The sequence below is a fragment of the Tachyglossus aculeatus genome, chromosome X1 (assembly GCF_015852505.1).
Source record: "Tachyglossus aculeatus isolate mTacAcu1 chromosome X1, mTacAcu1.pri, whole genome shotgun sequence".
NCBI lineage: Eukaryota > Metazoa > Chordata > Mammalia > Monotremata > Tachyglossidae > Tachyglossus > Tachyglossus aculeatus.
Window position 1 is genome coordinate 96,703,000 of NC_052101.1, and position 16,291 is coordinate 96,719,290.

Sequence of the window (16,291 nt, forward strand, 5' to 3'; positions counted from 1 at the left end):
CAGGTGACCTACACTTAGGGCAGATGGAGCTCTCTGCTGCCCAGGGACCCTTACAAGTTAAATGACTACGGCAGCAGAGGACAAATAAGACACAAGCGGGGTTGGGATAAACAGGAATGGTGCCAAGTCTCTGGGAGAAAGAGGGAGAAGAGACTGTGAAAGAATGGTATTTGGTGTTCCTCAGGGGCCCAACCCCCTCAGCACTCTTAAGGAAATCTTCCAGTCTGCCAGCTAGGAATCAGGACGCTCCTTGGAGCCCCCAGTTCTGATGCAGAAAACGAAGTTAAGATCGTCTACTTGTGGCCCAGGCTGATACTCTGGTTAGGAGACTGCAAGGTAGGCTGGCTCCAGGGTTCCACATGGGTCTCAATCTGAACCTCCTGCACAGGGCCAGACTTCTTCCAGGCTGGGCAGACTGCCAACCCAAACCGCTAAGCAGCCCAAAGAAAAAGCTTTACTACAAAGTAAATATTGGTGCAAGCTACTTCCTTCTTGGCCAGGGTGAATGGCTGGCCGGGGGACATGGGAGCCACTGCTCCCATCTCCATCATATCTTCCCTCTCACTCAGTTTTTCCTCCTTTCCTTGGTTAGCCAGATGCAATGGTCAAATAACCTCAGTAGAAGCTTAAACATACATCATCATCATCATCAATTGTATTTATTGAGCACTTACTATGTGCAGAGCACCGTACTAAGCGCTTGGGAAGTACAAATTGGCAACATATAGAGACAGTCCCATAAAGACTCTAATGCACCGGTGCTATAGCGCTGGGGTAGATACGAGGTAATGAGATCAGACGGCCTCAGCCGCCATGGGGGCTCGTGGTCTTTGGGGTGGGGAGAGCAGGTACAGCGTTTCCCTTTTTATAGGTGAGGAGATGGAGGCCTGGTCCACAGTCAAACAGCAGGCTGGTTGCAGAGCTGGAACTAAAGTCTACATCTTTTCTGTCCCACAAGACCCAAGCGCTTAGTACAGTGCTCTGCACATAGTAAGTGCTCAATAAATACGATTGATTGATGATGCTTCCTTCCCCCTTTCTCTGGCAAAGGCATTTGGTAGTAAAACACTATCTCTGGTCCTCAACGCATTGATCATTCAACAAACCTCTCACCGCATTTACTTAAACTACCCTCTTAACACTTTCCCTGAGGCTACACCCAGTTCTTCCTTTACTCCGTTCTAACAGGAAGTCAGTCTGGAAAATTCAGCTCTCAGGGAGACATTCCTAAATATTTCATGGATCATAAATTCTACAGCGTGAAATCCAGAGAGGTGGACATCAGGTAATCACAAGGGCCCAAAGAGTTGCAGCGCGAGGGCTGCCCAGAGACAGCATCGGGATACAAGCAAGCTTGAAAGGCGCAAGTGGCTGCAACTACGCCTGCGGTAGCTCCCAATTAGCTGCAGATACATTCAGCTACCCTCCCCTGCTGCTGCTAGCATGCTGTGGTTGGCTCAGAGCCAAGCAGGAGCTGCTACGGGTGGGCAGAAGTGTAGTCATACCTGCAAATATACTGTTGGCCTGGATCTGGTTTAGACTGATGGGCGGGTCAGGTTTCTAAGGAAGAGTGGGGTGGATGGAGAGAAGGGGCAGGATGGGGGGGGCAGAAGAGCCGTCATGACTTGGAAGATGGTTTTTTTTTTAGGGGGGGGAACCAAAAACAGACTAAGGGAAGCTGGGACATAGCCACATGGAAGGTCATCAGAATTCTCCTCATTCCCAACACCACAATTTCCCTCTTGGGCCAGGAAAAGCCTGTTGTGAGCAGGGAATGTGTCTGTTAATTGTTGTACTGTACTTTCCCAAGTGCTTAGTACAGTGCTCTGCACTCTTTCCACGGTTACATTTGTGTGCCTGGACTCAGGGAAGAAGGGGTAGGGCTGGAAAGAGAGACCCAGATAGCCTATGGTCTGAAAGGGAGAAACAGTTCCCTTCCCAATTCATTTTTTTGTTTTTTTATTGGGTGGGGGGGGGGGGGGGGCAGAGGAGAGGGCATATCAACTGTATTTATTTAGCACATAATGTTTGCAGGGCACTGTACTAACAGCACTTGGGAAAGTACAACACAATGGACTCGGGAGACATGTTCCCTGTCCACAATGAGCTTACAGTCTAGAGGACTAGGTCATAGAAACATGGCTCAATGGAAAGAGCCCGGGCTTGGGAGTCAGAGGTCATGAGTTCAAATCCCAGCTCTGCCAATTGTCAGCTGTGTGACTTTGGGCAAGTCACTTAACTTCTCTGTGCCTCAGTTTCTTCATCTGTAAAATGGGGATTAAGACTGTGAGCCCCACGTGGGACAATCTGATCACCTTGTATCCTCCCCAGCGCTTAGAACAGTGCTTTGCACATAGTAAGCGCTTAACGAATGCCATTATTATTATTACATCACACATATGTCTGCTGGCTAAAAACAAATACATTTTAGATGCATCTCGATTACCCCTTCAGATTGTTAGTTCCTGGAGGGAGGGATTAACTTAAATTCTATGCAGTTTCTCCAGCTAATATAATGACCTCCGTTTCCTCAAGTCACATCAATACAACCACCACCCTTGGGACTTGTTTATGCACCTTTCCTTAAATATATTTGATATAAACTTACATCTATCATCAACTTATTCTACTATACTCCTGCTGTCAGCACCTGTGGTTTTTTTTCCTGCTCCAATTATTTGTAAAATACTTGCATCTGTCAGATCCCCTAATAGTAAGCTGCATGAAGGCAGGGACCATGTGTCTTATTCTATAGCACTCTCCCTACTGCTTAGTACAGTGCTTCTGGGGTGGGGCAGAAAAGCAGGCAGTTTGACTTTTCTCCCCCAAACACAAAACTGTCAAGTTTCAAACTTGCACATGTGTCTGAAAGAAGCGCAACATTAACCAGAAAACAATGCATAACACGACAGCAGTGGGCTGCAAACCTTTCAGTTTGACAGAAGTCCCACAAAGCACTGTCGGGGGTAAGGGGAGGGGATATGGTGTCAGTCAAACGTTGGGTGACTCCAGCACAAAACAGAATAAGAACAAAAGCCATCATTTTTGCCACCATATAAGATCAAGGAATACCTGCAGTTGGAAAACGGTTCTAGTCACCACATTTTAGGAAGGACATAAAGTGATCCGAGGCCTGGAGAAGCTGCTTTATGAGACCAGACACAGAGTTGGGACTCTTACAGTCTGGAAAGAGACAGGCTGAGAGAGGCATGACTGAAGTCTAGAGAGTCACACAGGGCGTGGAAGGCGTTTACACGGAGCTGTTGTTCGCCAAATCTCACATGACCAAGATGAAGGGACACCCACTAAAGCTTGAGGGCGGCGGGTTCAAAGCAAGAGAACAACTTCTTCATACAGCAAGTGGGAAGCACATGGAAGTTTGTGCAGGCAGACTTAAGTCGGTAGTTTCAAGAGGGGTAGTCCATAACTGGTTATTACAAGGAAAGCTAGGGATGTTACATGGTCCATCCCTAAGTATTAGCGCAGACAGCAAGGAGAGCAACCATGACAAGCATCCTGTTTGCCACTGCCAGAGAAAGAACACTTCGCTGGATGGACCAGTGGTCTGACCGAGCAAGGGCGTTTTTGCTGTTTCTGATTAAGTACACCATTTTTAGAAAGAGAGAGGGTGTGGTAGCACTTTTGCCCCACGAACAGCTCCGGAAGCACCGTGAGAAGGGTCCAAAAAGCAAGAAGGGTACCCTCTTCTGGAGCCACAGACAACATTTCTCGCAGCCCTGCATTAGGAGATACACATGTACACTCAATAAATCTTATTTCCCAACTAAATGTGAAGTGAGCAACTTCCCTTGGTCTACGGCTGGGTTAGCAGGAGGAACTAACCAGCTTCGTGTGAGGTAGATATTTGACAAAAAGAGTCGGCGACATTCTAGAGATTGGGGGTGGGGGAAGGGGGCCTTCAACCTTTCCTCCATCCACAGGTGCCCACTGAACATCCCCATATCACCAGGGGGCAGGAGAGAAGAGGAACCCCTAAGCCATAATGGTGATGAAGCAAAGGGATCAGAGGCCAACCTGCTAGGTATGGGCCACTGGGGCAAGGAGTGGTACTGTTTTGAGTGTTTGAGTTAGGTAATGATATCAAACCAATACAGGCTGAACTCCTTAATAAGTACTCAAAAGGTAAGACTTCCAGCCTGTGTATGCAGAATGGAGTTTCAGAAGGAGAGTGAGCAGCAGTGAAGTTCCTGAAATTGAATTACACCAAGCCACGAGAGAGATTTGCCTTGATATAAAGTGAATCATCCAAGGCTTACAGACTTGGGGAAACCCACTGCACGATGGGATATGTAAGTGGAGTCCACGTGTAGATGCAAACCACATTGGTTAGCTGACACCATTTGGTTGCTGGGACAAAAAAACAACAACCAAAAACCCCAAAACAACAAAACTAAAAAAACCAACCAGGAGTGAAGCACCAAGGCTTTCAGTGAAAGGGGGGAGGGGGGGGAAAACCAAACAAAAAATACACCAGAAAACCCCAAAACAACAGGTGCCAACTTCCTCTGACGTTCAAAAGAATGAACGCAGGCAGAGGATGCTCCCGGGAGCCAGATTAGAAAGAGAACTGCTTGTGAAAACCTTATCTCCCACAGCCTACCCCCTCACCTGGTACTCGCTCCAGTCAATGTTCAGAGAGCGGGTCAGAGAGACAGGGATATTTAACGGAGCATCAACGTAGTCCTGAGAACAGAAAGGCACTTGTCAAAAGCACAGGGATGCACACAGGAATCAGCAACCATCTGCAGATCCAGCAGGAGAAGCATACACTGCTCAGGAGGCCATGGCCAAAATCTGGGGCAGCAGAGAAGTGCTAGGCATAGCTAGCCCCTGCCTTGCCTCTCTGGCCAATATATTCCACAGGATCTACACCTAAGGTCCAAAGGGGACTTAAAATTAAGGTTGCCCAGGTACCGTTAGCTAGCTGATTTTTCTGCCTAGCAATTAAGACTTGAGAAGCTTCTTGCAACAGATAGGGTGAGTTTCTTCACCAATTTACCCTCTCCCCAGCCTCCCCACCCCATCTTCACTGGCTGCTGGGGGTGGGAATTCTTTCCATTTCTGGATTCCTATATATGGGATTTTAGGGGTGGGGGGGGAGAAGAGAGTGACAAGGAAGAAGAGAGGGAGGAGTATAGAATGGGAGTTAGAAAAGGGAGGGGAAGAGGGAGAGCTGGGGCTAAGCAAAGACAGAGCAGGAAGTAGTTAAGGGGAAAGGGAAAGGAGCAGAAGATGACTGGGGCAGAGAAGTGAGGAGAGCCAATGAAGCTAGTCCTCTCTCCTCTTTTATATAAACAAAGCCCAAGTTTGTTCCGAGACTTGTTCCATACCTGTTTCCAGTTAAAAATGAGCCCCTCGGCCATGTAGTCACGATCCTTATACTCCTTGAAAAACTCACAGCCTGCAAGACAGAGACCAAGAATGAGGAAGTCAAGCACCCCCACCTGCCCCAACTGGTGGATTGAGGCACCATTTTACAGCCCCATAGTATCAACTAGGGTCCAACTTAGCTTTCAGATGAGTTCCCCCTAATGGAGTGGGCTGACTATATAATCAAGTTATAACCTTGTAAAAAGGGTGAGGGTGGGGTGAAGGTGGGAGGTGTCATTCCATTTCTGCTTCCACCTACTTATTAAAAGTCTTTTCCTTCCCTTCCCAGATTCCCTTCCTTCCGCTACATCCCCCCCCCCCCATTTCTGCTCCCAGTTTTGGTGGCCTTTTTTGTGTCAGCCTCAACCTGCAGAAGAGGAAGAGATAAATGAAAGTAGGAAGATTCTTTGTAAAATTCCCCACCAATAGACACCTGTTGACATAGCCTGCAACAACATACACGTCCGGAAGTAAATTCATTTAAAAAAGTTCCCATCTCTGGATCTGTCACTTACCAGGTGTAAGCACTTTGAGGACAAGGCCTATAGCTGATATACTGGCCTAGTAACTTATTGGAGTAATACAAACCCAACTCTGGGTCCAGCCTTAAAAGAGGCTTAACTTGTGTATCACTAGTGAGAATAATGCCCTGATGAAGGAGCCAGTTTAAGCAAGCTAGACCTTTATTTTGGTCTTGACTTCAGAAAGTTCAGAGGCAAACAGGCTACCACTACAGCACCCTGAGGGAGGGCCCAAGTTCTGGAGCCTGGAGCTGTCCGACCGAGTCCAGAGTGAACCTGGTTTGACCCGGCTTCTGTGCGGTTGTATTAAGAGCACTGCTGGGCTCTTTAATTCCAGCAGGCACCATAGTTATGGAAGCCCACATGGGAGATAATGCACAGGTCTACTTTGTGGTGGTATCACTGCTGTCACGGTCCTTTCCCCTGCCCCTCTGGCCCAAGCCCAATTCAACTTCCCACAGCCCAGACCTAGATCCAGGCAGAGCTCTGGAAAAAGATGCCTTTTCAATTTTACTTTCAAATTAAGAGACTCATTAGCACTTCTGTTGATTTTGAAACTATGCCCAAGCAGGGCTGTGGTCTTTAGCTTGTAGACATCATTAATAAATTATAGGAACAGTGAGCTCTTTGGGGTCTTAACACAGGGAGGTAAACAAGGATCCCTTGGATCCATCTCTCAACTCCTAAGTGATTAGCTGGAAAACTTATTACACAGGAGGTATGTATGGCTTGCTGGATGGCAGGCCGATTCGGAGCAGTCACATCCTTGGGGTAAAGGAGTTGGGTGCCTGGAAGACTGACTTTTTTCACTTCAGTTTCACTGTCCCTATTGAAGATGCTGACAGATGGACCCAGCATCTGTTGAGCTAGCTGTAGCCCAGACAGTGTAAGTTGGTTCACTGTCCAAATTCACCTGGTCAAAGAGGAGGCATGTTCTGAGCTGGGAATGGGAACAGAAGCCCCAGTGGATAAGGCACACTGCCAAATGACTGGCTGATTTTGCTGGAAAGCTAACTGCAGCTAAAGAAATGACCCCTTCCCCCCTCAAATTAGACAATCTCCTACCAAAACAAAAAAAAAGCCAACACAATCTTTTTGGCAGGTGGGGTGGGGAGTGTTAGTTTAAAGGCCCTTTGGATTCCAGTGTTCAAAGTTTATATGGGTTTTACTTTCATCTCAGAATCACTTAAGCCTGTTCAGGAGAAATCTCTGTGCAATATGCGGTATAGGAATGAAAATGCTTATATGACGGGCATCCCAAACATTTCGGGATGCTGAACACACAACAGCTTCAGGGGAAGTTTCAGAGCAGCTGCTTGTAGTTTGCTTTCAGTTCCTCAATGAGCACAGACTATTTTTTTTGGCAGAAACATGGCTCCTGCCACATGAACATTCAACTTCCAGGGAAAGGGCCTTGAGTCACCTCCCCCCGTGCTCCCTCCTCCCTCCCGCCCCCTCCCCCCCAAATAATCACTGAACAAAACTCTTCCAAGGAGTCAGGTCAAGACAGACACAGGGCTGCAATGGACAGGGTCATGGGTAGCCACAAAGACAGCTAGGAGAGAAGGGACTATGAAACATAGCCTTAGCTGACATGGATGGGTGGCATCTAGCACCCCTCTCACCTCTGCCTTGGGGCTAACTGCTTCTTGTCTAAATAAGAGAAAGCAATCTTCCACCATGCACTTGGACTCAGTTCATTTTTTTCATGGTATTTGTTTACTGCTTACTATATGCCAGGAACTGTACTAAGCAGTGGGATAGATAAAAGCTAATCAAGTTGTACAAAGTCCATGTCCCACATGGGGCTCACAATCTTAATCCCCATGAGGAGGTAACTGAGGCACAGAAGTTAAGTGACTTTCCCAAGGTCACACAAACAATTGACAGGGCGACACTAGAACCCATATCCTTCTGATTTTCAGGCCCGTGATCTATCCATTAGGCCACAGTGCTTCTGGAGGAACTAAGAGATGTTAGTCCAAGGCACCCAGGCCACAGGGTGAAGTACTTTGCTTTCCCATACTCTAGAATTCAAGTCATTAATAGTCAGTTGGCTCTGGGCTCACCTCGAACACAGCCTGCGTTGTGCAGCTTGCAAAAAGACCCCCCTTAGATGATTTGGAACTGTAATAAACTTGGGATTTAGGGCCCCTTAAAATGTTTATGGTTAATCCCAGAAAGGCTGGGGCAACTGACTGTCTGGCAAGCAGCATGTTACAGACTACCATCACCACTGGCCAGTGAAGTGGTGGGGAGAAAGGATAAGGGAGAAATAAGGTGGAAGCCTATCATGTTCTAAATTTTTTTGAAGTGAAAGCACCTCTCAGGAATTTTCCCCAGGGCAACAGCAACTACCCAGGGATGATGGAGTAGAATTCACTGCTTCCCAATCTCAGATGATACACAATCCAGAGTATTTACTAAGCACTGACATAAGTGTTTGGGAAGACTATACTAGTTAATAAAAATGATCCCTGCCCTCAAGAAGCTTACAGTCCAGTGGCGGGGGGAAGAAAGCAATGGCGCATAATAGTGCTCTGGGGTCGGAGGTGATGTTTAGGTGAAGAGAAAATGCTGAAGTGGCAGTAGGTGAGGTAATGAAATAAGAGATTAATTAGGGCCTTGAAGAAGGGGAAAGCAGTGGTCTGGCAGATGTGAAGGGGGAGGGAGTTCCAAGGTGAAGTGATAGATGTGAGCTAAAATGTCAGCAGCAAGAGAACTGAGAATGCAGCACACTGAATAGGCTGGATAGAGAAACAAAGCATGCAAAATGGAGTGTAGTAGGAGAAGAACAAGAAAAAGTGTTGGTGGGGGGGGGAGGGTGGAGAGCAGAGACGAGAGCTTGTTGAGTGCCTTGTAGCCTGATGGTCAGGAGTTTGCCCAGTGAGGAGAGGAATGGATAGCATTGGAGGTTGAGGAAGACATGCACAGAACATCCAGCAAACAAGAGGCAGAAATGGAAAAGCATTCCGGGAAGAGACATGAAATAACATACTTGTAGAGGAGAGTAGACCAGACTTGTTTCTCAGAGGGCTTCCGGCAGTCTACTTCAGTGTCCAAAAGGAATTGAAAATGCTTCCAGGGCACAGCTTTCATTTGTCATTTTCTCTTCCCCACTTCCCCAACACGGGGTAACTGGTTTGCACTTCATTTTCAAGGGGAGGTTTAGAAGATAGCCTAAATCATTTTTATGCAGTTTCAGAGCTAGCCTGGCAGTTTTTGCCTATCAAAAGTCACTCTTTTTAAACTAATTCAATCACTTGCAACAGTAGTGGGCACAGCTGGAGACCTACTCATTTGCGATATAAACCTATTCACAAGGGTGCCTGCCCCTGCTGAGACTGGCGCATAGTAAGTCTCTTGCCTTGGTCACTCCAACCTGGCTTAGCTACTAGGCAGAGTCAGCTGACTACAATCAGAGGCAATCCAACATACAGAACCCACTCTGGTAGAGAGGAACGAAACAAGAGTATTAGGTTCAACCCAGGGACTGTCCTATCAGATGGGAAATGGGCACACATCTGAGGCAAGATAATCTGTATCTTGGCCAGCCATCAAGGACTTACGGTTTATCTGAAGTAACGCGGCTCAATGGAAAGAGCCTGGGCCCGGCAGTCAGAGAACTGGGGTTCTAACCCCGACTCTGCCAGATATGTGACCTTGGGCAAGTCATTTAATGCCTCTGGGCCGCAGTTTCCTCATCTGTAACAGAGGGATGAAATTCCTGTTCTCCCTCCTACTGCAAGTCCTATGTGGGACAGGGACTGTGTCCAACCTGACCACCTTGTATCTACCCCAGCACTTGGAACAGTTCTTGGCACAAAGCATGTAAATACAACTATTATTATATATTTTTTTAAGTTCCTTGAGGGCAGGGATCATGTCTTACCACCACTGTACTTTCAAGCACGGTTCAGTATACGAATACGATTCCGTCCTATGTTGACCCTGATCCTATCAATTAAACTAACGCATGTGTCCTAGTGAAAAGGGCTTGGGACTGGGAGTCGGGGATAAACCCTGATTAGTCCCAACTCTGCCACTTGCCTGCTGTGTCACCTTGAGAAAGTCATTTAGCCTCCCTGTGCATTTCCTGGTCTGTAAAATGGGGACAAAAATACCTGGTTCCCCACCTTTTTAGACTGAGCCCCATAAAGGACAGGATCTCTGATCTGATTAGCTTATTGCTAACCCAGTGCTTGGCACACAGTAAGCATTTCATAAGTACGGTTATAAAGTGTATCATGGAATCTCTCCAGAACCCCAGAAATGTTGCAAGATGGAATGTCAAAGTATTTTAAATTCATCCTCCCAATGCAAAGGCACCAAGTTGGCTCTGAACAACGTGATTCTGTACTATTAGGGAGCCCCCTTCCCCAAACGTTATGTGTGACCTCAAGGTAAACTGCAACAACTCTCCAAAACTGAAAAGCTACTAAAATTTGCTAGTACCCAGATCAGTCCTAAATGTTTACAATGCTGTCACTGACTGATCACTGCTTGCATTCTCTGGATTTCACTGTCCCATAATCCTACACTTACAGCAAGGCCACCATTATTGGGACCATATGCAGAGGATACCAATCAATAAGCCAAACTGATCAAGGCAAATTTCTTCAAAGTTGATCAAGTGTACTGAATCCAGAAGAAGGATGGAGGAGTTTGGAATGAAGCACTGATTGACTTGAGTGCACAGTTGCATATTTGGTGTGGGCCATTCCCAGGTAACCCCTTAATCACAGAATTCAGGTGAATGTGCCAAACCATTATGGCTAGAGGCTGCCCCTCACAGTGCTGATGCATTTAAGGGTTTAAAAACCACACGGGCCTTCAGGCCTTGGCTCAACGGTCAAGCTACCTGCCAGGAAATTTTCTAGCATTGCCTACACTCCCAAGCGCTTAGTACAGTGCTCCGCACACAATAAGTGCTCAATAAATACAAACTGAGCGAATGAACTAGGGAGGATTGGAAACTAGCCCCCAGCAATACCCCATTAGCTTTCGGGAAAGCTCTGTACCTGGATACGGGATCGAGAGGAGAGTGAAATCAGCGTAACGCTGGGCCTTGTCCACCTTCTCGGAGGAGGTCACACTGAGAAAACAAAGGAAAACACGCTATTAGAACAGGCTTCCCACCCACATCCTCTCTGGTTCTTCCTTTCATTTAGGGAACCTAGTGGGCTGTTTAAGGATTACAGGAAACAACCACCAATTCCCCACAAATAAGTGATCTTAATTCTCCAACTCTAGCCCTGACTAACCAAACACCAACAAGGTGAAGAGAAAAATGAAATGAGTCTAGGGCCTAGAGTTTCCAGTACTCTACCAGCCTCAGTTACGGGAGGAAGAGTCAAGCGGAGGCATACCCATTCCATTCCTAGCTTGGCCAGTGGCTAGCGAGTGGAAGGCAATCTGCTACAAGTCAAGACTCCCATGTGCTGGGCAGCAGCGGCACAGGAGAGAGTCGAGGGCAGAGACTCAAGTTTAGTGCGCGGAAGGAGGCAATGGTAAACCACTTCCGTATTTTTACCAAGAAAACTCTATGGATACACAACCAGAACAATTGCAGAAGGAGGTGGGGGCGTTCTGGGAGAGATGTGCCCATGGTGTCGCTATGGGTCGGAGACGACTCGAAAGGATAAGACAAGACAAGAGATGACAGAGGTTGGAGGCAGGGAGATACATAAAATTCTCTTTTGGTCCCTAGGATTCTATAAACAAACAAGCCACACATCACCATTATTACATAATTACTCTTCCTGTTGGGCATCCACATCCCCAAAAGGCAATATATAAAGCTCGCCTCCTACTTACTTCAGGCCAAACTTCACTTTCTTGTTTTCCACCATCAGGTCACAGATGTATCTGACCGACAGGTACCGAAGTAGTTTGATGTCATGGCCTCTAACCTTATCAAAAAGCTGGGAATCTGCATTTCTGAAGTAAAAAACGCAGGCGACAGGAATCTTGTGAGTTACAATACAGTTAGAGTTTTCAGTGATCCCAACCACCACACTCAAAAGTTAAACCATGGCAGAAGTTGCTGTGAACACTCCAAAAGCCCTATTTTGAAATGGCACAAAAGCGATGACTTCTAGTCCGCCCTGCTTGGTTCTGGGAATAAGTTGGTGGGAAGGTGACTTTGGAAGAGATTAACCAGCTATATAAGATGCGTTTCACAGAATGAGTAAAAGGAGTGATGCCATAGCAAGGAAATGGGAAATCAAGAGATTTCAGACTCTGACAGTAAGCCTGAAGAGGCAAGATGGCCTTAATGTTCTAAAAGCAGCAACACTGGGCAAACACACAAATCCTTTTGGTTCCTGTTATCCATTCATCTTTTCCCTTCGTTTATGGCCCTCGAGTCAATTTTTCAATCCATGTGACTTGCTCAGTCAAATCAATTGACATTAATTGCCAGAGACTGATTGAGAGCTGCTATATGAACTGTTTGCAAATCACCAGTAAAAGCATTCTTTTGGCCTAACACTTTGAAGGGAGGGGAAAACAACAACAACAACAACATAAAAACAAACCAAAAAAAACCCCTGATGTTTATACTGTCCAGAACACCAGAGTAGGGTTTGTGTTGTTTATGCTCAGTATTAGGATCCTCTTGATCTGGCAAGCAGATTGACAGGACTGCAAAGATTGAGTAGTCACCAGCTTTTAACTTTCCTTTCCACAATACCCAGCATGTATCACCTCCCCAACCCCTCCCCACCACCCTCACCAAATCCATGCCCCAATACTGTTGGCAGCAAAGGCTAGTATGTGACCAAAGGGCACCAGAATGACCAGCTGACCAGAAAAATGGAGCTCAATACTCTTTTCAACATGTGCCAGGTTCCGGTCTCCAGCAGAGTCATGGGTTGGGCATGTGTGAAAGCCTGACCACCTCCACTCCACGGCTCCACAGCCAGGCTGGAAAAATACACATGGCAGCAACAACCTGGTAAGTGTATCGTAAGAGCTCGGCACATGGGGTTTGCCTATTTCCTAATGGCAAGTGTCCCATTATGGAGTGGGAAGTTACATTCTTCTGCTGGCTAAGGCTCAAGAGCTGGAGTCACAGTATAGGGCTCTCCGGACTTACTACTACCTGCAATCTCAGACACCCTGTCCAGGAGCAGGCAAGTAAGCCTGAGAAAAGAAAGGAAGATTTTTCCTTTGTCTAAACAGCTCCTCTCAACGACTCCAACTTGTCTTATTCTTCGGGTCCCTGTTATTAGGTATCCACTTTCAGAGCAAGGATCAAGTGGAAAGAACATTTTGTCAAGAAATCTCACTCGGTAACCCTTCCGCTCAGTACAGAGTCACTTTGCAAGTGATGCCTTTATTTGTTAATACCCAAGGTCACCTACTGAAAAAGCCTCTTCCTTTCCCCTCCAAGGAGGTACTCCAGCAATAAGACAGATGAAATGAGCATTCTTCACTGATCAACCAGCTCTAAGTGGTGACATTTGGGTGAGTGACGTTTGCAAGGCTGAACTATTTACCTACCAATCATCAACAAATACTAAGTGCCCAGAGCACTGCACATGGGACAATTTATTCACACTTCACATTTTAGCTTTCCTTTCACTACTTGAACTCAGTCCATAAAACATAAACCTTCCTTCCTAATTTCGACAAAGGCCTCAAGCTTATTTTACTTCTCAACTTTCTCCTGAGGCATTAAGCCACAATCCACGGAAATTCAACACAGGGACAAGGAGTGAGATAACCAGGAGAGGCCAGCAGGTAGTGCTGAAGGAAAGGCCACCCCTCTTCCCTCTCCTTGGCGTGTTTTCACAGGAAAATAGGGAAGGCATCCTACTATAAAGCAGAGGATGGGAGGGCTTTAGGGAGGTGCTAAAGGAAGTGAAGCTGCTTTGGGACATTAATCCAGTTACCTTCAATCAGTGGCATTTACTGAGTGCAGAGCACTGTACTAGGCAGTTGGGAGAGTACACATCATACCTGACCTCAGGGAGTTCACGATCTAGCGTGGAAGACGGACATTTATAATTACACATAGGAGGAAGGAATAAGAGTATATAGATAAGTACATAAGTGCTATGGGCGGGGGGGTTGGGGGGGGGATGTGGTGTAAGAACTGAAGTGGCACAGAAGGGATCAAGTAGTACTTGGGAGACTTATAAAATCACCAGTCTAGAGCTTTACAGAAATTCAACTTTCACATGATTCCTGTTACTAAGCTATCATATTGAAAAGGTTTCAGTCATCCTTCCCTCTAAGATGTATGGGAGAATTACTTCACTTCCCATGTCACTATCTATTCTGGTGTGCTTCCCACTTTGACGGGGAAGAAAAAGGGCAGAGGTAGACCCAAAGGACAAGGTAACCCACAACAGGAAATACAGAAGCAACAGGAACTTGGTAGAGGGGGAAAAAAAGATGGCAATTAATTATCCTGGAGATAGCCATTTGCCCATATTCAATAGGAAAGAATACCAATTTCATTTGTTTTCCTGACTGTGGAGTGGCCACTGAGGAATTAGTAATTATTAGTGATTAATAATCCAGTCAATTGAGGAAGTGCCGCCTAGTCGAACGGGCATGGGACTTTGAGTCAGGAGACCCTGGTTATATAATCCCAGCTCTGCCACCAGGCTGCTGTATGATCATGGACAACTCAACCTCATCTGCAGAGATACCTGCTCCTCCTACCACTGAGGCTGCAGACCCTGTGTGGGACAGGAACTGTGTCCAATCTAGCTTAGCTTTACCCCAGTATTTATATGCCACAGTTATACACATTAATTTTCCACCTTACAATGCCCCCGCTCATACAGACCTAAATGCACAATCTTCTGTGACATCTTCGGTATCAGCCCAAATGTCATCTGAGCCCCCTGCCAGGGAAATCAGGGGAAAAAATGTCACTGAAAAAGGCTTTTTCAGTCAGGAAGCATTTCCTGGCTCTTTAATCCCTTACAGGGTTTTGGAGAGGTTGCAGGACCATCCGGCACCTGGAAAATGGCTGCTCCTGATGCACTATCCAGTAAGAAGCTTTTCATCTCTACGTTGCCTTTCCCACCCAAACTCCTCCTACACCACACATTCCTCCCATTTCCAGGCACTCCCTGTCCTTCCTTCCCCCCAACAAAGCTACTAGACCCAGATCCTCACCCACACCACAATCTTTCCCCTTCTTCCAACAGGCATACATAACAATTCCCAGGACCCAGTTACTTTTTACCCCATTTAGAATGTTTTTCAGTCAAGTGCTCACCTGAGAAAATGTAATTATACCCAGTGCGTCCATAGAGCTCCCCCCATCCAGCCAGGGTTGCAGACCTGCAAATATGCTAAGAAACAGAAACAGCACCTGAATGTTAGACACTGGTCCTAGCAGCACGACTTGGGAAGGTTGAGAGATCACTGCATCCATGGAGACAAAGATGACCCAGGAGCCTACTCACTACAGTCCCTCTGGCCAATGCAGTGGGAAGGGCTCCTGTATCAGCCTTGCTTAGGTGTACCACTTATGAAACATAGGCAACCGCTTCCCCTCTAAACTGTAAGCCTGTTGTGGGCAAGGAATGTGTGTTTACTCTTATACTGCACTCTATCAAGCGCTTAGTATAGTGCCCTGCACAGAGTAAGTACTCAATAAATACACTGAAGAACTTCACATATACAATCCCCACACCCCTTCAAATCTCTCCAGGTCCTTCCACTCTGAAAAGGAGACAAGAAGGGAGGCAGCAGCAGGTCAGGAGTAGGAAACAGGAGACGTGATTACTTCAAGAAGGCTGGAGCTCCAAGGTGGTCCTAGGCCTAAAATGGAGCACCTTGGAACTGTCACGGCAATTTAAAAACCTGAGGCCTTTAAATCAGAGATATGACACACATGCCTACAAATACAGTTCTCCTTCAGGGAAGCAGGTCAGTCAACCTGCAAAGGTGCAACACACTTTTGGCAAGAAAGTAACTCAGGTTTTTCCTTTCCAATATCATTCCACTTGGGGTGTCATGTCTTTCTATCACACCCCCACATTTGGTAGCTATTTAAGAGCTGCTCTTCTCTCAACTTCCTCCCTCTGTCTCCACTTTTTGGTTATGAGGTAACCACACCAGGGCACAGTTAGGCCAGAGCTAGATGGAAACAAGGGTGCACAGAAGATTACCACCACAGCTCTGCAAGGAGATTCCCAAATCATACTTGCTTATTTTCAGGAGTTAATTACCTCCCTCCTACTTAAGCTGTGAGTCTCATGTGGGCAGGGACTGTGTCCAACCTGATCATCACTCGAATTTATTGAGTGCTTATTGTGTGCACTGCACTGTACTAAGCACTTGGGAGAATACAATATAACAGACACTTCCAGCCCACAATGAGCTTACGGTGTAGAGGGGGAAACAGACAT

General features: G+C 46.6%; 1 protein-coding gene across 3 annotated transcripts in view; it reads right to left on the reverse strand.

Moving 5' to 3' along the window:
- MTMR14 (myotubularin related protein 14) overlaps window positions 1–16,291 on the reverse strand; it is a 50,364-nt gene that overhangs the window by 27,072 nt on the left and 7,001 nt on the right. For 2 of the 3 annotated variants that reach the window (XM_038772980.1, XM_038772978.1), the window contains exons 4-9: window positions 15,154–15,229; window positions 14,716–14,773; window positions 11,730–11,852; window positions 10,934–11,007; window positions 5,352–5,422; window positions 4,630–4,704 (exon numbers count right to left, since the gene is read on the reverse strand). In XM_038772980.1, coding sequence (XP_038628908.1) covers window positions 4,630–4,704; window positions 5,352–5,422; window positions 10,934–11,007; window positions 11,730–11,852; window positions 14,716–14,773; window positions 15,154–15,229 — 477 coding nt within the window. The remainder of the gene's footprint in view (window positions 1–4,629; window positions 4,705–5,351; window positions 5,423–10,933; window positions 11,008–11,729; window positions 11,853–14,715; window positions 14,774–15,153; window positions 15,230–16,291) is intronic. The other variant, XM_038772979.1, reaches the window with a different exon arrangement.